This window comes from Camellia sinensis, chromosome 4, assembly GCF_055761805.1.
Source record: "Camellia sinensis isolate YWXY chromosome 4, ASM5576180v1, whole genome shotgun sequence".
NCBI classification, from domain to species: Eukaryota; Viridiplantae; Streptophyta; class Magnoliopsida; order Ericales; family Theaceae; genus Camellia; species Camellia sinensis.
Window position 1 is genome coordinate 188,440,402 of NC_138964.1, and position 22,787 is coordinate 188,463,188.

The 22,787-nt window shown below is 35.2% G+C and overlaps 2 protein-coding genes and 1 non-coding gene across 3 annotated transcripts; 1 reads left to right on the forward strand and 2 right to left on the reverse strand.

The window, feature by feature from the left end:
• Nucleotides 1–793: 793 nt before the first annotated feature.
• Nucleotides 794–5,670, forward strand: LOC114274964 (putative mannitol dehydrogenase). The gene is made up of 5 exons (XM_028216950.2): nucleotides 794–1,044; nucleotides 1,786–1,899; nucleotides 4,175–4,688; nucleotides 4,802–4,955; nucleotides 5,258–5,670. The coding sequence occupies exons 1-5, from the start codon at nucleotides 950–952 to the stop codon at nucleotides 5,458–5,460; spliced, it is 1,080 nt and encodes a 359-aa protein (XP_028072751.2). The 5' UTR covers nucleotides 794–949; the 3' UTR covers nucleotides 5,461–5,670.
• On the reverse strand, nucleotides 3,137–9,308 carry LOC114265870 (uncharacterized). Its single transcript, XR_014328118.1, has 3 exons — nucleotides 9,152–9,308; nucleotides 7,143–7,523; nucleotides 3,137–6,919 (listed from the first exon to the last, which is right to left on the reverse strand). It is a non-coding gene; the product is annotated as an uncharacterized LOC114265870 (transcript).
• A 1,958-nt stretch (nucleotides 9,309–11,266) lies between these two features.
• LOC114274963 (uncharacterized) lies at nucleotides 11,267–17,486 on the reverse strand. Its single transcript, XM_028216947.2, has 9 exons — nucleotides 17,327–17,486; nucleotides 17,043–17,114; nucleotides 16,892–16,966; nucleotides 15,044–15,127; nucleotides 12,997–13,066; nucleotides 12,818–12,909; nucleotides 11,914–11,955; nucleotides 11,751–11,831; nucleotides 11,267–11,605 (listed from the first exon to the last, which is right to left on the reverse strand). Exons 1-9 carry the CDS (start codon nucleotides 17,357–17,359, stop codon nucleotides 11,534–11,536), a joined length of 621 nt encoding a protein of 206 aa, XP_028072748.2. The 5' UTR covers nucleotides 17,360–17,486; the 3' UTR covers nucleotides 11,267–11,533.
• Between the last annotated feature and the right edge of the window lie 5,301 nt (nucleotides 17,487–22,787).

Genomic DNA, 22,787 nt, shown 5'->3' on the forward strand with positions numbered 1-22,787 from the left:
TTTTCATTTAACAAAAATAACAAAAAAAATTAAATTCATAACTACTCTTCTATTCAATAATAAAATTATATGAATTATTAATTGACTTGATAATTTATTAATAAAATTAATTATTTATTATGCAATTAAAAACTTGAAAGAACTAGATATAAATTTTAAAACTATAAAGACAATTTATATTTTAATTAAACCTCAAAAAAATATATTTGTAATTTAACCTTGAAAAAAAATCCAACCACCCTAACACCAAAGTTTTAATCCGGTAGAAGGGGTCTTGCGACGAGGCACCGACCACAAAGTCAGTGCACGATCCTGTTCATATATAATTCGAGAACCTCTCCACAACACACCCACACTGTCTATGAAGCCCTTTTTTTAATTTTGATGAATAGAATCGAAAATGTGGTACACTCATAACAAAATAAATTTCTAATTTTTTATCTTATTAATTTAAATTTTAATATTTTAATTTATTTTCAATCTAAATCTTTTTCTTATTTTCGTTAGTGTACATAAAATATAAAAAAAATATCATTTTTTTGGGTTAAGTTTAGTAACAAAAATATAATTTTTCGTTAATTTTACCAAATAAAAATGAATAGATAATTTAAATTAAAAACAAATCAATAGAATTTAAATTAATAAAATAAACAACTCAAAAATTATTTTGTCGTAAGAATCAAATCCTGAGATTTGTTTTGTAATTTTCTCAAAATAAGAAGTTTTCTGTTACTTTCCGGGAAAATTTCGTAACCAATACAGAAAGTCCAACGGAGCAAACCCTACAAATCGCTGATCTCCCGACTACGTCACCCCCATAACAGAAGGTGCATTATTGCGATCCTAGCCAGTACTTGCTCCTTCTTTCCTTCTGTCTCTCTCTTTATAATTATTAACTCTCTCTCTCTCTCTCTCTCTCTGTGTGTGAATTGGATTGGAGTTGAAGTTGATGATAATGGCAGAACAACAACACCCAGTGGAAGCCATTGGATGGGCTGCCAGAGACACATCTGGTGTCCTCTCTCCCTTCAAATTCTCCAGAAGGTACATTATTTGCTTCTCTCTTTAAAAAGAAAGAAAGAAAAGCAAAGGGTCTTGTTAAGAATATAATCTTATCGCTGAAGGTGGTTCTTTTTTTTTCTTTTTTCTTTTTTCTCATATGTTTATTAAACTTTACCAGTATGATAACACATTTCTCACATACTTTAATACTTATCTTTAATCCATTTTTCAATCTTAACCAATGCCTTAAGGTGGCGATTAGCATTTTAATTAGTATTTGGAATGATTTTTGATGTGTATGATGTGATGTTTTGCCTAATTAGATTTGTTGACTTTTTTAATTAAAAAATATATTGTTAGAATTATTACAAATCTTAAAAACAAAATTCATAAAATTATTCAGAATTTGAAATCAATGGTTGAGATTGGCCCCAGTACAAAGTTTGAATGTACCCCCTTAATAAAAAATTCATGATAATTTTTTTGATTCTCTGTACTTTTCTCAATGGAAAAGATGATAGTTATAGAATTTTTATCCAAATATTTTTGAATTATAAAATGTGTAATATTAGTGTAAAAATATATAACATTATTATAAAAATACGTAATTTCAATTTTGAATTACAAATTGTTGTAATTCTATGAGAAAAATAAGTAATATTTGCCATAAAAATATATAACATATCATAGAAAAAATACGTAACAATATACATATGACACCCTATAAGAGTTGCTTATTTATTATTGATCTTAATTGAGCATGGTTGATTTTGTGTGTTGTAGAGCCACTGGAGAAAAAGACGTGACGTTCAAAGTGTTATATTGTGGAATTTGTCACTCCGACGTTCACACAATTAAGAATGATTGGGGCAACACGAACTATCCGTCTCTCCCTGGGTACAATTCCATGAGCTCTCTCTCTCTCTCTATATATATATATTTTTTAAAAAATTTAATATATATAAATAATTATTTTGTAGTTTTAGAGCTTCATATGACATTGTTACGTGATGTACTAAACAAGTAAAATATATAAACTCACCTATATTACTTAATTTAATAGACAAATGATAACTACTTAATATGTATTATTACAATTTTTATTAGCCAAGAATACCATGTAAAAAATGGTTCTAATAATATATACACATTTTGAAGGGCCAAGAATACCATGTAAAAAATGGTTCTAATAATTTTCCGATATGTATACACATTTTGAAGGTTTCCACATGTTAGGGTTCCGTAAAAATATATTGATTTATTACATTGGATTGGGTTGATTTGGTTTCAATGAAAAAATAGTTTACTTTTTAGGTCCGAAAAACTGAAAACGATCATAATGAGTTCAATTCTGATTCAGTGCAAACTCAAACCAACTGACTCATGCTCGCACCTAATAACAATGAATGTTTTCATTTGAACGAAAAGGGTGAGGGATGGTTGTTTTCTCTCGCTCTACTCTACATCAACATTTCTTGTCTTGCTCCACACAAATTTTCTCCACCCTAGTTAAGAAATGGGACGGGGATAGGTTTTGCTTCCGCCGCCCCATTCCATCCGAACCCTTCCCCGATTATATTTATATGTATATACTATATATAATTTATTTATTTTTCATTATAATAAAGTTAAAATATTAAAATATTATACTTAATATTAATTTTTATTCATTTATTTTTTATCTTATATAATATAATTTTTATTAAGTATAAATTATTATTTATAATATATTATATTATCTATAATTTTTATTAATATTTTTATTTTTCAATTTATAAAATTAACCCACATCCACCTCCCTGATTTGCCCCCTTCCTATATGATACATGATTGAGGCAGATTTCTATAAATTCACCCAAATTCGACCCGTGACCATCCGTAGGTGAAACTTTACCTAATTAAGTCCAAAAAATCTAATGATAACTAGTGTTTCCTGTCAATTTTGTGTTTTAGTGCAATATTTGTCATATTGTTAGTAAAATTCTGATTGGAATGAGATCAACAAAAGTCAATCGATAAAAACTAGTACCAATTTCACACAAAATAGAATGAAAGATCAACCAACTGTGGTTTTGAATCCTATGCTTTTTGACAGATTTAAGCATTTCTTGAAGTGAATTGATGAAAAGAAACATGCACAAACTGGAATTGAATTAAAGATAAAATTGAACTTGTTACTAAATTACAAGAAACAAAAACAAGAACAAGTAAAAATGTTACAAACTATGAACTAATTGCTACATTAAGTTACAGAAAAACTATTCTTAAGCAACTAACTGCTACTCCTATTTTTCACAAGTGTTGTGAATGGATTTGGTGATGCTTCCTTCTTCGATTTCCTTGTTTTTGAACCTCCACTTGGCCACAAACTTTGCACTCTCTTCCATACTTGACCCAACTGCCCATCTAATTCAATTGCTTGTAATTGCCCCTTTCCATTAAGTTGATGTTCGCCTTGGCCATATCATCATCTCTATTGACAGGCCAAATTGCATAATTCATTACCAACATAATCTCTGTCAAGAGGCCAAATTGTATAATTTAGTACCAACACACACACACACACACACATATATATTATCACATGATGAGACAAATTCATATCAATTGGTGTATTGGATTCACAAAAGCCTCACTAATATTCAACAACTGTATCAAGTGATAACCAACAGCAATAAAAGATGATAAAAGTAATAAAAAAATGGTAAAAATAACATTATCATGTTCATATGTAGTGGTATGATCTGTCTTTCATTTCATTTATTTTATTTTTTAAGCTTTTGGTGGAGTTGTCATTTGAGATGTTCAAGTTCCCCCTTAAATATGATCTTCATGTAACAGACTAAAAAAAAACATGCAAAATATTACTATATTTTATATACATAATTTTATTTAAATGATGCGGCAGTGATGTTTTTATAAATTAAATGTCATTTTAATAAACATTCTATTTTAATTGATAAGTTGAAATGAAACCATATCAATTTATATGTAAATTTATGTATATATTTTTTGTTTGTATATCATTATCAACAGTTTATACATCAACTTAATAGAAATTGCTGGTTGGATGTTGAAATACTAACCACTTTATTGATAAAATCTGTCATATGAATGGATAAGAAAATGCCAATTACAATTTGATGTGTGTCAATTAAATTGACAAATGCAGGCATGAGCTTGTGGGTGTAGTAACAGAGGTAGGTAGCAAGGTGCAAAAATTCAAAGTTGGAGACAAAGTTGGGGTGGGTTGTATTGTTGGATCATGTCACTCTTGTGACAATTGTGCTAATGATTTTGAAAACTACTGTCCTAAAATATTACTTACCTACAATTCCATCTACTATGATGGAACCCCAACCTATGGAGGTTACTCTAACATTATGGTGGCCAATGAGCATTTTGTGATTCGCATTCCTGATAACCTTCCTCTTGATGCCTGTGCTCCTCTCCTCTGTGCTGGGATCACAACTTATAGCCCCCTAAAATACTTTGGACTTGATAAGCCTGGTATGCATGTGGGTGTGGTTGGTCTTGGTGGACTTGGTCATGCAGCTGTGAAATTTGCCAAAGCTTTTGGTGTTAAAGTGACTGTGATTAGTACCTCTCCTGGAAAGAAGAAGGAAGCTATTGAACAACTTGGTGCTGATTCATTTGTAGTCAGCCATGAACCCGATCAAATGAAAGTAAGCATTTTTTTCCCTTAATAGTTTTGAGTATTGTTATAATCAAAAGTTTATGGGCGTTCTTGATCGGGGAACTTATTTTCTTTTTGTTTTGATATGTTGAATGTAAATAGGGTGTCATGGGCACATTGGATGGTATCATTGATACTGTTTCCGCAGCTCACCCTCTTCTACCATTGATTGGCATGTTGAAGTCTCACGGAAAGCTCGTCTTGGTTGGTCTACCAGTGAAGCCAACTGAGCTTCCAGTATTTCCTCTAGTCCTTGGTAAGCATTTGACATAATTAATTTATGTTGAGGAATGTAGAGAGAACCACCACGTCTATGTATACAAAATCCAATCATAGAAAAATACATCAAACACTTACACAATGCTGCTTGTATTTTTCTATGGTTGAATTGCTTGTACCTAAATCTTATCGAAAGGCTTAGTGTAATGCACCAATTACTATTTTGTTGCTATATGCATTAATTTCTAGGATGTCATGCCCAAGTTTTTGTCTCTTTAATCCTTCTTAGATCTTCAAATAAGAAAAGATATGTAATAATAGACAATGTTTGAATCATAGGGGGGAAGATAGTGGCTGGAAGTTGCATTGGAGGCATAAAGGAGACGCAAGAGATGATAGATTTTGCAGCAAAACACAACATAACGGCTGATATTGAGGTGGTGCCAATAGACTACGTGAACACTGCAATAGAACGCCTTATGAAAGCCGATGTTAAATATCGATTCGTGATTGATATAGGAAATACATTAAAAATAGCTTAATCTTTTTGCTTTGTGGCTATTGAATTTCACTCTTCTTTTTGGAATATCTTGTGTTATTGGATAGGGATATCCCAGGGATTCTAGGGTCAGGAAGTTTTAAACTTATTTTTCTTGTGGTGTTGTTGCTAAGATTTATTTCTTCTTAGCATTCTAGTTTTCAACAGTGTATTGGATCTCATTTTGAATAAAGAATATTTGTCAACTTGTCAATTTTTGCTAGAATAAAGCTCTGTGCTATTTATTCTCCAAAACAAAACTAATTTATTTAAAACTCATATACACAATATCAAAAAGTATAGGATAAATTACACTCACCTGTCTTGAGATTTGGAAGAAGAAAAAAAAATACAGTTAGTCGTGCACTTGTGACATAATTACAATGATCTCTTTTTTGTAAGGCTAAAGCGATCAAAACTAATATAGATGGTAGATATACATTGAAATAAATAAAGATAAAAATACATTTTAGTTGCAAAATGATGACACTGCATTGATGATCGTACAAAGGATTCTCAATCATCTACACATTTACTCGAATACAAATTGGATGAGAAGAATAACAAATTGGATGACAAGCTTACCACTGTGTCAACGAAGGGCAATGTCAAAAGGATGTTCAAGCATCAAAACTCCAGCAACAATGGGCTGCCTGAGTTTCAGTATATTGAATTGGTCAAGGAACCTAGCCTTAATGGGCTTGCCTGAGTTTGAATTTCAAGCCTTCTTGAAACTAGGTTAAAAACTGTTTTTAAGCAGGATGTTCTTATGACAAATATAGAGTTAGCAATCCAGTTTACAGTTATTTACTGTAACTGTTAATCAGAGGTTACATGGCACCACGACATTGTGCTGCTGCTTCCCTAAAGCTTGTGTGAGGAGGTGGAGTTATCAACATAGTTTAGGGTTTTGTAAATCCATTAGAACTTTGGAGGGCTGACTACAGATTGTGACAAGCCAAGACAAAAACACAGGCGAATTGATTGCAGATTTTGAAACACTCTTCAGAAATCAAGGACAGTTATCAAAATCTCAGCAGAACAAGCTCGTTATTCAGCTCAAAGCAACACCCAGGGCATGTGTGACTCTTGTTCAACCACTTTAGAATGCAATCTCTGTGGTACAAAAGAGAACAAGGCAGCTGACCTATGAACCAAACAAGAACTCCTTCAATTCAGAGTTGCCCACTTCAAAGTTTTCACAACAATGCTGCATTGGAAGGTGAAGTAGTCCTCATGAATCGAGCAAAGTTTAAAATTTTTGTTATCATACGATCTGATTCTCCAACAAAGTGTTGGTAATGTTGCCACCATATTCTGTGATTGAGTAATGATGAACAGAAAATCAACTCTTGAAACCATGCTATCTGAATTTCAATGTTTACCATTAAAGAACCTTTCTTCAAGAAGAATATAAGACTGCCTCCACTTCCTCCCCGGAAGGGGGTGGGGATGCCCCCTCCCTGCGTAGATAAAGAAGCAACACAATAATATAATTACCATAAGATAAAATGATAAACAATATCATAAGCTCAATGATGAGAACAAAGAGTTGGAAAGGAAGCCAAAAAAAAAAAAAATATCCCGCTTTTCAATTGATTCCAAAACTTCTTACTAAAAAGGAATGCCCTAATACAAACACAGACATGGAGGTTAAATTTCCAGAATCTGGTCATGGATGCTCACCATAGAAGGCATAGCATTCCAAGCAGAAAACCAAACAATGCAACTCTGCAATCATTTTGACTTCTTTCCCTGCTTCTTTTTGATAACTTCATCAATGTACATTATACCCTTCCCTTTGTAAACTTCAGGAGGCTTACAACTACGAACAGCAGCAGCGAACTGATGCACCCTTTGCTTGTCAATCCCGGTGCAGCAAACTATATTGGGTTTGAAGCAAAACACACGGACAGCTGGAGGCACAGTCAGTTCAACTTCATGGCTGTATCCCAATTTGAGGTACAAGAGACGACCTTCTGATTCAGCTCTAGCCTTGAAACCAACACCCACAATCTTAAGAAAGCGGAAGAACTTAGCTTCCATAATGATAGGTATAGCAATCACCTGAAATGAAGCGAGAACGAGCAAGCAGAAGTGAATTCAAATTAAATAGGAAAAAAAAAAAAAGCAAAAAATAGTTAAGTTGTTTTCATGATTATAGGTGTTTTAACTCTTCGAGGAAGGGCAACAATATGCTAGGATGAAGGACACAGTTGAGAGGTAATCAGTTTGGAATTTATATGTGGTGTGTAGGAGTGGTCTTCCAACCATAGGTGTAGCCACAATGTGCAGAGCATAATGGCCTTCAATATATTTTCTTCTAAATATTCTTTTTTGTGAAAGGAGAGGAAATTTAAGAGGGGAAAAGGGTTGAGTTTGCTGTAATGACTAATGAGATTACCACCAGGCAAGGAAGAGAATAAACTTAAAGAGTGTTAAGCTAATGAAATGCAACACAAATAATTCGAAGAAACCCACTGGTTGCCAAAGTAATGTCAATGAATATCACTCGGCAAAGGAGGAAAGGATTAGGTGTTTTACTTAAACTCCAGTTCTAGATCTAGAGATAACACTACCAGGATGCTTGAAGCCCCAAGGTGCAATGCTTGAGCCTGGATGGGAATTTGGCCTAGACGTGCTTTTAATAACATTGCCAATTGGTATTAAAGGGGAAAAGGAGCACAAAATATACAGCAGCAATAAAATGGTACGAGATGGATCATGGGTGGAAAGATTCATTTCTTTTGTGCACTAACACAAAATGCAAAACTATTTTGGATCCATTTGGTTTCTCAGAAGCAAGGTACAAAAGGCAAAAATTTGAAGATGCTTTCCAAAGTATGCATTTTCCTTTCCTTCCGTTCATTCTCTTAGACCAATAACTACTGTTTAGTTAATAGGGCTGCAAAATGAACCAAGCCACTAAAACTCAACTTGTGTTCGGCCCGTTAAAAGTTTGTTTGAGATCGACACATTATATAAGCAAGTCAAGCTTAAACACATTTTAAAATTCGTTAAGTTTTTAAACCAAGCTTGAACAACATAATAGGCTCCATAGGCATATATGCACTATAAAAAAAACAAGTTACTCAAGCTTGAATTGTGTTCGGTTTTATTAAAAGCTCATAGCAGATTGGCTCGTTATATAAACAAGCAAGCTTGATCACAAATTGAAGCTCGTTAAGTTTTCAAACCAAGCTTAAACAACTTATTACTTGACTGGGCTCGTTTGTAGCCCTATTAATTATGCTGATATCAATTACAATTCTTTCTCCTCTATATCAGAGAGAACAGTCCAATTACAAAGCCTATTTTAGTATGCAAAATTGATAAACACCCACAATCAGTTTTCATCCCAATTAAACCCTTCCTTCCACACAGAGCACAAACTAATAAACTATGACTAATCTGAACAACCACAAATCCTGACATTTTTGTAATTGCAAAACTTCAACATTTGGTGCCAAAAAATAAATAAACGATTTATTCATACAAGAAAATGATTGTTCACAGTGTTATTAGGATCGTTTGAGCTGATGCTTTCCATTTTTTGAAAATAAACAACGAAATTTATGAGATTTAGAAAATCTATTTATTTTCTTTCAGTTTTCTCGCAGACCAAACAGATTCCCAGGCAAAAAAATAAGACCCAAAACAGAAAAGAAAAGAAATGAGAAGATTTGGGGGCATACCAGAGGGTTTTTGTTGGACTGATGAAGGCTCAGAAGCTGTCGTCGTTCGCAGGAAGAGTTAGGGTTTGGGACGAAACCCTATTGAACTCAGTCGGATCGGAGTCCGACTTCAATTTAGTTGTTAATAATAACAATAATAAGAGTATGGTAAGCAAAAGATTAAAGAACAATTATTGATATATTAATTAGTGTATTAATTGATAATGTGATATAATTTAAGAGATTATTGAAATTTATAATGTGATTAATGAGTGAGATTAATAATAATACTTAATATACTAATTAGTGTACTTAGCACCATCGAAAGATTAATATGAAATTATATCAAGTTTCATTATAACCTATTAAATTTTATTTTTTTAATAAAATGTTTCTTCATAATGATGAATTTTATCTTAATTTTATTTTTCTCATTTAATATGAATAATAATTTGATAAACAAATTTTATTTACTTAAAATTATAATTTTTAATTGTACAAATTATAAACATTATATTAAGTAAAACAAATCGTAAACAACAATTTCAGCAGAATAACTATAGTATAAAATTTGTCATTTGAAGAAACTATGAATTTTGTTGTGATAAACAATAAAAAAGGTAAGATTTTATTAAAATTATATCAATATAAGTTACGAAAAGTAATATGGTGAGTTTGTATAGTTTGTCAATACTTGAGATAATTGATAAATCATATATTTTTATTTTTATTTATAAAATTTTATTTAATTTGAATAATTAAAAATATTTTTTTGTAAAAATTTAAATAAATTTAAATTGTTTATGAATTTTTTGTTCATATTTTAAGAGAAGAGTAAAATTGGAAGGGAAAAAAAATACTATTTTGAAGAATTGAACTTCTTGTGAATAATTCATAAAAAATAAGACTTATGCCCTATTTGGTTCATTAGAATGAAATAGAATAGCAATTTCTTAGACTTTCTCATATAATGATCATTTTATTAAAATGGTGAAAGATGATTCTATTTGTCTTTTTTTTTTTTAATTTAAACAAACATAAATGAATATTTTGATAAAATGATCATTTCATTGTATTTTATTCTAGTGAACCAAACATAACTTAGTTGTCCATATTAAAACTTACTAACATTCAATTGTAATCTTCAATGTAAAATAAGATTTATTTAGCTTGCTTGGTTCCATTTTTCCAAAAACACTTTTCAGAAAATTCTACTTTCTTATTTTTTGTATTTTTTTGTTTTTACTGAATTTTTTTAATATTTTAAGCAATTTTTTTACCTTTTAGACACATCTAACATAAATACACCTAAAAAGTAAAAAAATTATAAAAAAAATCTTTTAAAAATTCACTAAATACCAAAAATACAAAAAAAAATACAAGAATTCAGAACATATTTTGTATTTTTATGTATTTATTAATTTTTTAAAATATTTTTTCACAAATTTTTTACTTTTTAGATACATCTAAGTAAAGTGCATCTGAAAAAGTAAAAAAAATGTTTAAAATTTTAAAAATATTCACTAAAAACAAAAAAATACGAAAATCGAAAAATCCTGTTTTCAAAAAATTTAATTCAAAAAACTCAAACCAAACACACTAATTGGAATTAGTGTGTGGACAATGGAACAACCCGACAGAATCCTTACCTGATCGAATGTTGGGTGTAAGTTGTTCGGTTTGGTCAAAACCAAACCAAACCAAATCATTTGATTTTGTTTGTCAAGGAATCAAAACTAGTACATTACAGTTAAATATTGTCAAATTTTTTTTTATTGTAAATGAGCAATTTATAAGAAATTTTAAAAGTTTTATAAGACTCCAATTTGGATACCCAAACTGGACGTCCAGTTCGTGTTTCAAATGGTCGCCACATCATCATTTTTCATAAATTAATGATTTAAATTTTGTTCACTTATTTAAAAAACTATTGTTAGATTCAAGCAAAAAATTAGACCCAATATTTAATGGATGGGTTAATGAGTTAATTTTTGATTTACAAAAAGTGTCAAGGTGGCACAATCTTAGTGCTGTTAGTTAGTGCTCGAACAACATTAACTAGAGAGAAGTTATTTCTTTATAATTTTTTTTTGTAAATTCTTACCTAAAAGTAAATGGAAAAAAATGGTGGGGATCTCTATCTAAACGGACATCAATCATGTTAAGAGTTGCGAAACAAATTCACTTGGATGCAGTTTAGCAATCCATTGTACAAAAGCAATCAGCATCAAAGATTCAGCCCGGAGATCATAGCATTGCCTGTTCAACTTGACATTAAAATACAGGACTTTTCAATCAAAACCAATCAAATGAATCAACTATGGCCATAACTCGAAATATGGCAAAAAAACAAATATTGAAGATAATGAAGCAAGATCAGAACATCAGCACCACTAACAGAAGTTAAAGGGCTTCTTGAATAAGCTTCTCCGTCAGAGATTTCGGAAGTCCCATAACAAAATCAGCTGTTCCTACCTGCAGGAGAAAAGCAATAGATGCCAATGTTGTGAGAAATCAACCCATCAAACGATGCAAGTAACCAACTCAAAAACAAATTCGATGAGAGGAATTCTCAATCATCTACAGAATTACTCGGATACAAATTGGATGACAAGCTTACCACGGTGTCAACAAAGGGCAATGTCAAAGGATGTTCAAGCATCAAACCTCCAGCAACGTTGAGCATAATTCCTTCCTCAACCTGAACATTACTCGCCGCATAAAGTAGGCATATTATATAAAAAAAATTACAAATAAAATCCATATTGTTTGTCTATTTTTACCAGGCTATCAATGACCTCATTTGGTATGTCATGGAAATAAACCTGCACCAAACACCAATAACAACTACTTTTCTAAAGTCAATCATAAAACCATCAAATATACATAATCCAACAGGTATATTAATCCTAAATTCTTGAAAGTAATGCATGGGAAAATAATTTGAAACATAACTTAAAAGGTAGAAATATTATGCAAGTAAGAATTGTGTCCCAGGGTACAACTCTCACTTGAACTGGGGCACATGCCTTACTTGAACTCCATTGATTTATAATTAATTTTTCCATTTCTCATTTATCTGAAATTCCCCGATGTAACTTTCCCTTCCAGCAAAATATATGCGAAGGGTGGTGTGTCCTGTTCATCTAAAACTGGGCACTTTTTTAGCAAGACAAGACCAATGCATTTCAAGCAATACCATAACTTTGTATCCCATTCTTCGATGCAACTTCATTTTTTCAAAATGCAAATCAAGTACATTGCTATATCTTGCTTTCCTCTTGAAATGATGAGTTGTTCCTTGGCATTAGCACAACAAGCCAAACTAGGACTAGGATTACTAGATTTGTTGATTCTGTAAATCTGATTAATGAAGTTGCTTGCAACTCATTAAGAATACTCCAAGGGTTGACAAAATAAATTTTGTAAATTTGAGCTTTTAAAAGTACATGAACAAAAACTAATTGGGAGGAGCGTGATTGGGTAGCCCAAGCCAGATGACTGGAAATTGGAATGTATCAAAAACCAGAAAGCCTCCAAACAGTAAGAATACAAAAGGTAAAAATGAGTCGACTAATTTTGATTTTACATCAATTCACTTTGAAATTTCCTATTTCCTGATTCAGCCTTATCGATAATCAGCCTTCGCCAAGAATACAGATTCGATAGAAGAGAAAAACAAAATACCTCTGCGCTGTCCCATCCTCCCTTTCTGGTACCTGTTTTTAGATTGGTTACTAGTACAGATCCCACCACTGTAGCACTACCACCAGAATAGCCTGCAAATTATGTGAACAGGACCACATCTAGCTAATCCAAGTAATGGAATTATGGAAAGCTGAAGTAGGAAAGGTCATTAAGCAGACCTTTGATAAACTGGCGTGCTTCTTCCTTGCTGGATGGCTTTTCTCTGATCATCCCTTCATACACCACCACCTCAATATCAATTAGATGTATAAGTAAGATGTAACCTCAAATAAGTTCCATTTTCCAACTAAAAGAGAGAGGGAAAAAAAAAAAAACTATTAAAGAGAAAAACAGTTGTTCTATTATTCTATTTGCTTATAACATGTTTAATTATTTAGGACACTGGTTAATCGAGGAGATAAAAGACATTCGTCACATACCAACCAAGCATCTAGCAATTTGATTGAGAAATCAACAGATTTACCTTGTTAGAGGGGCACCTGAACCAAAGTCCCTTGAAAACCTTATATTTGACTCGTTCATACTCATGAGTAAGACATCTTAGTAGATTTCAGAAGAAAATAGTTTATAAGGTGATAAGACCATCAAACTGCTGATTTTTCTTCTCCTTTTCCTCTTTGGAAAGGTCTCCCTATTCTTTATTGTAAGATTGAGTTTTCTAGTTTAGGACCACCTGATTGGGAAAAATATAACCAAGGACATCACCTAGACAGAACCTATGGATCCCTGATAGGGCAAAGAGCACATTGCTATGTGGAAAACAGGCTAAAAATTTTCTTCTCCATATGATACATTCTAACACCTATGAATACATCTCATATGTGACTAAACTAACACATTCAACTTTACAAGCACCTCATCAGAGTATATAATACGTGGAGAGGGATAGTTAGAACCTAGATAATGATGTCTAGATAATGATGCCAAAAAATGATTCCTATCAGGCTGCTGTGGTAAAACAATATAGCCCATATGTGACCCCTTCGAACCAGGAAAAGAATTGGAGGTGTGTATGCAAAATTAGAAATATAGTCATCTCCCAAATGAGATCAATTTGACAAAGTGTAGGTCCTAGTAAACAAGTCCTGTAAGTATTTATTTTGAGGAGCGGGGTTGTGAATAAGTTACGTAGCAATTATCCAATAAAAGTAGCAATGAATAATTTTCTTTTGCATGCAATCACATTTTCAATTTTTTTCTATTGGTCAAGATTTTGGGATGTTTCCCACTATTTGCAGCTCCTGGCAGGCTGGCACCCTCCTTCTGCTTCTTTGCCATCCCCACTATAGCACATGGAAACAAAGTGGTGTGCAAGAAAAGAAAATGGAGTGCCAATAAACCTACCCAAGATATATTTATTTAGTAAATGAATCATTTAATGGTGATGCTCTATTTTGCATACAGAAATGTAATGTTCTAGCTCGCTGATAATAGTTTTATGCTGGTATTAACACATTTTCCTTTGTGGCAGGAATTTGTTACTTGGAACGTGGATCATTCCTGTACGTGGAACAAAAATAGGAATGTGATACGCCACATACTCAAAATTGTAGCAAGATAGGGGTAAGCTTGTACACTTTACACTAAGAATTTAATGTACTTTTAGTAGAGAAATTTTTTAACAATTAGACATCCAATAAAATGTAAGTTTTTTTTCTAAATTAATCATATGAAAACACATTTTAATAAACATTATGACTCATTTTTTATGTTTTGCCATGTTAAATTACACTCACCTTAGATTTTATCTCATTGTTTTTTTTTTTTTTTTTACTCCTAAAGAAGTCTTAAGGAAATATGTTAGAACAAACTTTTGGGATACCTTGGATTGCCAAATTTAGTATTTTGGAACGAAAGTGTACCATGTTTCGATATGTGCGTTCCAAAACATAATTCACTAGGGTAACAACGTTTTCAGATAACACTAGGTAGGATGAAGCTTTTGAATCTCTTCACCATCACCCAATATGTTGGCTATGTGTTTTATACACAATTTGGTTTTCCTTCCACAAATTGACTACTCTTTTATAGTTCATAGCATCATGTTTAACATAAACTAAATAATGTTCCCTTGACTCCACTTTTAATACTCTTATAGTCTTACCAAATGGTATATTCTTGAGGTACATATGGCTACAAATTATATTACATTATGTACATAAATGTCAAAGAATACATAAGAGAAGAAGATGAATAAAAACATACTGTGTCTGCAGTAATTAACAGCGTAGAGTGAGCATTGTCCTCCAAATGACTTGTAATTTTGAGCCTTGATATGATGGCATCTGCCTAATAAGAAATTTCCATTAAATAAAGGTAAGGACTCGAATCAAACCCAGTCTTCATAATCATATAGGGCCCATGCACTGAATATGGGCATACTTTTAGAGGCATGACAGGAGGGGGAAATGTGGAAGAGCAAGTAGAAAGTATTCAGTAACGATATTGAACAATTTTAAAATTCATAATTACAATGAGCATAAGAGATAGGCCAAATGTAGGTCATCAAGCAGTAAGAAAGGGGAAGTCATTCAAGATAGGCCTTCTTCCTTCCCGTTAATGTCATTATCCAGAACCTCAAAAAAGTATTTGCTCCAACTTTACAAGAATTGATAGCGTTAACCATATTAATAGAATTCCAAACTCTTTTAGGCACATAGTTCACCAAGTCCACCAAGTCCGAGTTACTAATGTGCTCACTGAAGAGGGGATGCGATAGCTTTCACGTGACCCTTGATCCCAATTTTCAATTATGTGACTTTGTTCTGTATATGTCTAATGACTAATAGTTCCTCAAGGAATTCTTTTTTTGCATAGTATCTAAATGTACATCTAGCAAATAAAATGGATAATATAATATCTTAAATTGTAAATTAAGAAGAAAAAAAAAAATGTTGTAGAAAAATAGACAGGAAAAGGGGGGGAGCTAATCTGGGCCGGAAGGAAAATCACAAATAGAACAAAAACTTAGAAAAATCAAAATCATAACGTGGCTAGAGAAAGGAAAGCACGTGTTCCCATGTGGGCAGCCCCTTGGCAGGAAATGCATCATAATTGGCTGAAACAACAATCTAGAAAAAGTACCTAACCAGTATATTAGAAAGATCATTCGCTACTTTCAACTAGTTGGAGAATTCTGAAAACCTCCCTTACCATTCCACATATTATTAATCATAAAATCATAAATTCACAATACTAATAGCAATTTCTGGTGTAGTCAAGAATCAAGATGTTTGGAGGACACAGTGTGCAGGACATCAAGGAATCTTATTCCACATAATGCCTAGATATCCCTGATGTTTAACTGATTAATTTGAAACTACCCACATGATCAAACACAAATAAATTGATAAATGCTCAGTTTAGTGCATGAAATTCACCTTGTACCCGACATACTTTGATTTGAGTTTCAAACACAAATAAATTGATAAATGCTCAGTTTAGTGCATGAAATTCACCTTGTACCCGACATACTTTGATTTGAGTTACAAGGTATACCACTCAGACAAACAAGAAATCATGTAAACCACAAGAAACATTACAAAAACCAAAAAAAAAAACAACAAACAACAAACAACAAAAGAAAACTGAAATGCTGGCTTACCATTTACTCACCAGCATATAGCTAGAGGTGTGCAGTAAATTAATACTGCAAATTTGAGTTATTGTGCATAATGTAAGAGATCCAAGACCATGTTTGATAGCAGGATAGGAGGGGGAATAACGGCTACTCCAGCTTTTGGTTCACAAATTTCTCTCTCCGGATAAGGCCACAGGATTGCTCATACCAAATATGGGGATATGGGGATTAAATGAGCGATAACTAATTAGGTAAGTCCGAATTATTTCGCTCCTTTATCCAATCATCAACATTAATTATATCCACTTATCTCATTCTTTATCACTCCCTAATCCAACATTGTACAAACAATCATACGTTATATAATCCTATCATATCCAATACCCAAAAACAAACCTTGAATCAAACATGTATAATATATTAGACGAGTCAGAGTAGTAGTAGTAGTAGTAGTAGTAGTTTCATTTTCATACCTTTGCCTCAGCAAGAGCCATTACCAAATCCTCTGGCTTTTCCCTCCTAATACTTTGCTCATTAATGTCTGCTGTCTAAAACCAACAACCAACTTGAATCTTCTAAGTGGCAATATATCAAACAGTTAATGGTTGAAAGAACAAAACATACCACGATTGAGAATTCATATCCCATTTCAACTAGAATTTGTCGACGAGCCATTGAAGACGAACCCAATATTATCTTTCAATTAAAAGCATCATCATCACATTCATAAGATTATTACCAAACTTCATTCATCGATACATATATATACATAGACATAGATATAGACATAGACATATATGCATATCAAGGCATAACTAGAGAGATTGAGTAAATAAATACTACAAAATGTAGGGTAAAGAGGAAAGAAGATGGCGAGGCCAATGTAGCTTTAGAGAGCTGGAGCAAACCTTAAATGGTGGGTTCTTTGCATTTGCAGCCATCTCTCTCTCTCTCTCCCTCCCTCCGATAACTTGACCAAGGATTCTAGAGTGAAATTTTCCTAAAGTTTCTATATTGTGTGGTTGAGATTTACTGGTAAGTCATATCAAAAAAATTGATGTGACTTGTCAGTAAATCTCAACCATACACTGTAGCACTTTAGAAAACTTTAAAAAAAAATTACTCTAGGATCCTTGCTCCGATAACTTAGGAGATAAGCACTGTAGAAGAGGGAGAAGGACGTTAGCGGACGTTATCCGATCGAGGCTTTGAAGGTTTTTTTTTTGTTTTGAAAAAAAAAAAAGAAGGAAAGAAAAAACCTCAGACTAACCATTGTAACAAAATAAACCTATAGATTTTTAATTTTATCAATTGAAATTATAATATTTTGATTTGTTTTTCTATCTAAATCATCTGTCTATTTTTGTTAAGTAAAACAGATAAAATATATACAACTCCGCTACATAACTCGAAATATCAAACGCTCGAATGGCTCGAAATCCTAAAACGACGTCATTTTAGGGTTTTTTTTTTATTCTCTTACCGGTTAAATAATATTTTCCGTACCATTCGAGCTCTACGCATTCAAGCTACGAATCATTTCCGAAATATATATATATATATATATATATATATTTCAGTCATTAGTCAACCAAAAATGATACAATTTAAATTCTAATATTTTAATTTATTTTCTATCTAAATCATTTTTTTATTTCTATTAAGTAAAATAGACGGAAAAAAAATGTATTTCAGTCATTACAAAAAATGATATTTTACATGAGTTTAATGGCGAAAATACTTTTTTCAATTTTACTTGACAGAAATAGACAAATAGCTTAGTTTGAAAATAAATCAAAACATTAAAATTTAAATTGACAAAATTGAAAATTCGAGATTGATTTTGTTACAAAGGTGGAACGTTGGGATTTTTTTTTTTTTTTTTTTTTTTGGGGGTGTGTGGTAATTTCTTCATTTTTCCTACTAATATATATTTTTTCTGCTAATATATATTTTTTTAATTGTTCTTTAGTTTTTTTATTTTTTATTTTCTATAGTAAAAGTCTCTACCCAAAAAAAAATTATAAAAAAAAAAGTAAATTATACTAACATCCGTAGATTTGAAAAAAATATAATAAACTCTATAATTTTAATATAATTACACAGAATTCTTATATTCTCACACTGAGACAGAAAGTGAGAGGGTAATTTTTGGGAAAAATTGGGCCGAGCTGCGAGTTGGGCTTTGAGGCCCAGAACGCGAAGGACTAAGTAAAAAGGCTGCAATGTTACTCCAGCCCAGGAGAAGTATAGTTACTCCGGCTCAAGAAGGGATAGTTGCTTTGGCCCAAGAAAGAGTAAAGCTACTCCGGTTCGGAGGCAACTTGGAGTTAGGCCGGTCTCAGAGTTAGTCCGGTCGCAGTATGTTCTGGGTAGGCCGGTCTCAGAGTTAGTCCGGTCGCAGTATGTTCTGGGTAGGTCGGTTTCAGAATTAGTCCGGTGGCAGTTTAAAGTAAGTCCGACCTTGCATTTAGTCCGGTCGTAACATACTATGGTTAGGTCGGTCAGAACTTGCTACTTGGGAGTTTGATCTAAACACACCAAGGTTGAACAGGGGCAGCTGAGGTAAGGAGTTAGAAGAAAAGACCGAGCTAAGGACAGTTCGGCCCTTTGTGGCTTGGCATAGCCAATTTTACTTCGGTCACATGGAAGTTCGGCCATGGAGAAAACCATCCCACTTGGTTTAAGCAGTGGGGGAGGGTGTAAAAGGATAAGCATTATCCTTTGGAGTATGAATCCTAGGAGGACTCTGCATGGAGAAATACAAGTCCTACCAGGATTGTGCCACGGGAAACTTATAAAAGCCCACAAACATCACCTTGGAGGAGGTAATTGAACACAATTCTTTCTGAGAACATAGATCTTTGTCTATTTGTCAAGTTTTCTGACTTAGGCATCGGAGAGGTTTCCGGCACACACCCGCCGGCTAGCTCACGTTTGTGTTTTCAGGTGACAAAGCGACGTCGTACGGAGGAGCGTAGACTTGGTCAACAGGATTATACGAGGAGAATTATTTCCTCCCCGTACAATTGGCGCCGTCTGTGGGAAGTACAGACAAGAACAAAAACCTCTTGACTAAACTTCTCCTTTTCTCATTCAATGGCACACATTGAAGACTTGCCGCAGTCCGCCATCGACGGACTAACTCCAGAGAGGGGCGCAAGGCGTGAAGGATTTCCTTCTGTCCCTCCCATGGCGGATTTGGAGCCCCAACAACATAATTCCAGGAGGAGTGGCAGGGGAAGGCGGAATAGCAGCCCTCGTCACTCTCGAAGTCCTGACAGGCAAAGGAGGAGGATTGATCCCCAAGCCCTGGAAGATCGCGTGAAGGAACAAGATGAACTAATTCGAAAGATGGCGGCGGACATGGAGGCTTTGAAACGCCAGATGAAGACTAAAGATGTGGCGACAGGAGAGGGGCGCAAGCACAAGACGCCCCCTCGCCACTCAGAGAATCGTAATAGGAATACTACACCCTCCCAAGGAGAGAGCAGAAGCCTCAGGACAGGCGACACTCACTCTTTATCTTCAAGGACTCGTCACTCCAGGTCTGAGAGGACGAGATCCGAAAGATCATACACTGAAGGAAGCACGTATTGGCCTTCACATTCACACCAAACCAGATCTAGACAAACGGAGCTGCCCAGGTCATCCGACTTACGAACCGTGCTCGAAGAAAAAGCACGATGCAAGGAGGATGCCAGGGCAAGGGATCCACACCGAGTTTCGGCCTTACAACGGTTGGCTCCTCGGGACGCATGGAAGCGTCGAGGTTGGAATGCCAATACTGCGACCGGCCTACGAACCAACGGACAAGGCATTGGCAAGACTACAAACTTCGCCGTTTGTCCCAGCGATCGAAAACGCGCCCCTGCCATCAGGCTTCCTTCAGCCGAAATTCAATACATATGAAGGGAAGACGGACCCATATTCACACCTGAGCCACTTTCGCCAAGTCATGGCTGTGTACAGGCGAAATGAGGCCTTAATGTGCATACTCTTCCCGTCAAGTCTGGGCGACCTAGGCTTGACTTGGTTCGAAAAGCTCCCAGAGGGCAGCATAGCCTCCTGGGCCCAATTGGCAGAAGCATTCGTAACGAGGTTTCGGACAAATACTAAGACACCGGTGGAGATAGACCAGTTACTCTCCATCGACATGGGTGAAAAAGAGACCCTCAGATCTTACAACAGTCGCTACTGGGAGACATTCAACCAGATTGGAGACTGCCCCACCAATCTAGCCATTGCGCAATATAAAAGAAGCCTACCAGTAGGGAACAGACTAAGGGATTCGATTACCATGACGCCACCCCTCACCATGGAGGCCCTGATGGAAAGAGTGCATCAGCACATCAGGGTAGAAGAGGATGGCGCACGTGCAAAAGCAAAATCTAGTGCAACCACGGTACCAGAAAAGAAGGCCTCAGCAAAGGTCAATACAGTAGATAGGCAGAACAAAAACGGGCGTGGCAGACGAGATAACGGAGAAGACCCAGACAAAAGATGGTTGAGAATCCGCACTGCCATAACAACGGTGTTCAAAAAACCAATATATCGTATTTTGAACGAAATAAAAGACGAGCCATTTGTCAAGTGGCCAGCCAAGCTAGGGGAAGCTCAGAAGAATTACGACGACAGATCACGGTGCACCTTCCACAAAGAAAAGGGGCACCGAACTGAGAATTGCACGCCACTGAGACAGCACTTGGAAGAATTGGTGGCAGCAAGCCACTTGGACAAATACATTGAAGGATGAGTGCAACCGGCCCCCCAAGACCATAATGACCATTCCAATAGAATGCCAATTGATGCACCACCTCAAGGCACTATCAATGTAATTCATGGAGTTTTTGAACCTGAGCGCGTATGCGAGCTCAGAGGTTCAATCAAGAAGGCTGAGCACTTTAGGGAAGTATTAAGTGCCCAACCTACCATCAAGAAGGAGAGGACAGAGGCAACAAACGTCATGTCCTTTTCGGATAAGGACTTGGAACGAATTTACTGCCCCCATAATGATGCCCTGGTTGTCACTCTCCGAGTCAAGGATTTTGACGTAAAGCGGATTTTGATTGACCAGGGTAGTTCATGTGAGATCATGTATTACGACACATTCAAGCAACTAAAGCTGCAAGACAAAGACTTGGCGCCTGCAGTTTCTCCCCTGATTGGATTCAACTCCATGCCAGAGTGGCCTGTCGGCAAAATAATCCTTCCGGTCAGAGCAGGAAGTGTAACAAAACAAGTGGAGTTCTGGGTATTGAAGGTCCCCTCCACATACAACATCATCTTGGGCAGAACATGGCTGCATGCTATGCGTTCGGTAGCGTCATCTTACCATCAGGTAATGCGGTTCCCTAACAACACCGGCATAATTGAAGAAGTCTATGGCGATCAGATCATGTCAAAACAATGCTTCGCCACAGCGAATGGAAGCCGAGCTGCCAAAGGATACGTTCATTCGGTGGAAGAACCAGAAAGTAATGAACTATTCGCGGACGTCGGCAAAGAGGCTGATCAGAAAGCGGTAGAGGACTTGGTGGAGGTAAAAATAGATGAGAAGAACCCGGATAAGTTCTTCTTGCTTGGCTCATCGTTGTCCAGCACTGAAAGATTAGAGGTCTTGGAATTCTTGACCTCTAATATCGAAGTGTTTGCCTGGACGCCCTACGACATGCCAGGTATTGACCCAAACTTCATCAGTCACCAACTCAATGTCCACCCATCCGCCAGACCAGTCATCCAACGCACACGCAGATCGGCACTCCACCACGCCGAAATAGTGGCAGAAGAGGTAGGCAACCTGCTGGAGGCAGGAGCAATAAGAGAAGTGCACTACCCAAGATGGATCTCCAACACAGTTGTAGTGCCAAAAAAGAATGGTAAATGGCGTGTCTGCGTCAACTACAAAACAGTCAACAAGGCGTGCCCAAAAGATAGCTTTCCTCTACCAAGGATAGATCAACTGGTGGACTTAACGGCAAGGCATAACCGACTTAGCTTTCTGGATGCATACAGAGGCTACCACCAGATCGCCATGCACGAACCAGACCAGGAGGTCACATCCTTCACAACACCAAGAGGGTTATATTGCTACAAGGTCATGCCCTTTGGCCTAAAGAACGCAGGGGCGACATTCCAAAGGATGGTCACCAAGATGTTTGAACCATTGTTAGGCAGAACAATGGAGGCTTACATCGACGACATGGTGGTCAAAAGCAAAGATGAGAATGACCATCTTAAAGATCTAGGCGAGATGTTCCAGATCCTTAAGAAACACAAGCTGCGCCTCAACGCATCCAAATGCGCATTCGGAGTTGGATCTGGCAAATTCTTGGGCTTCTTGGTGACCAACCGAGGTATAGAAGTAGA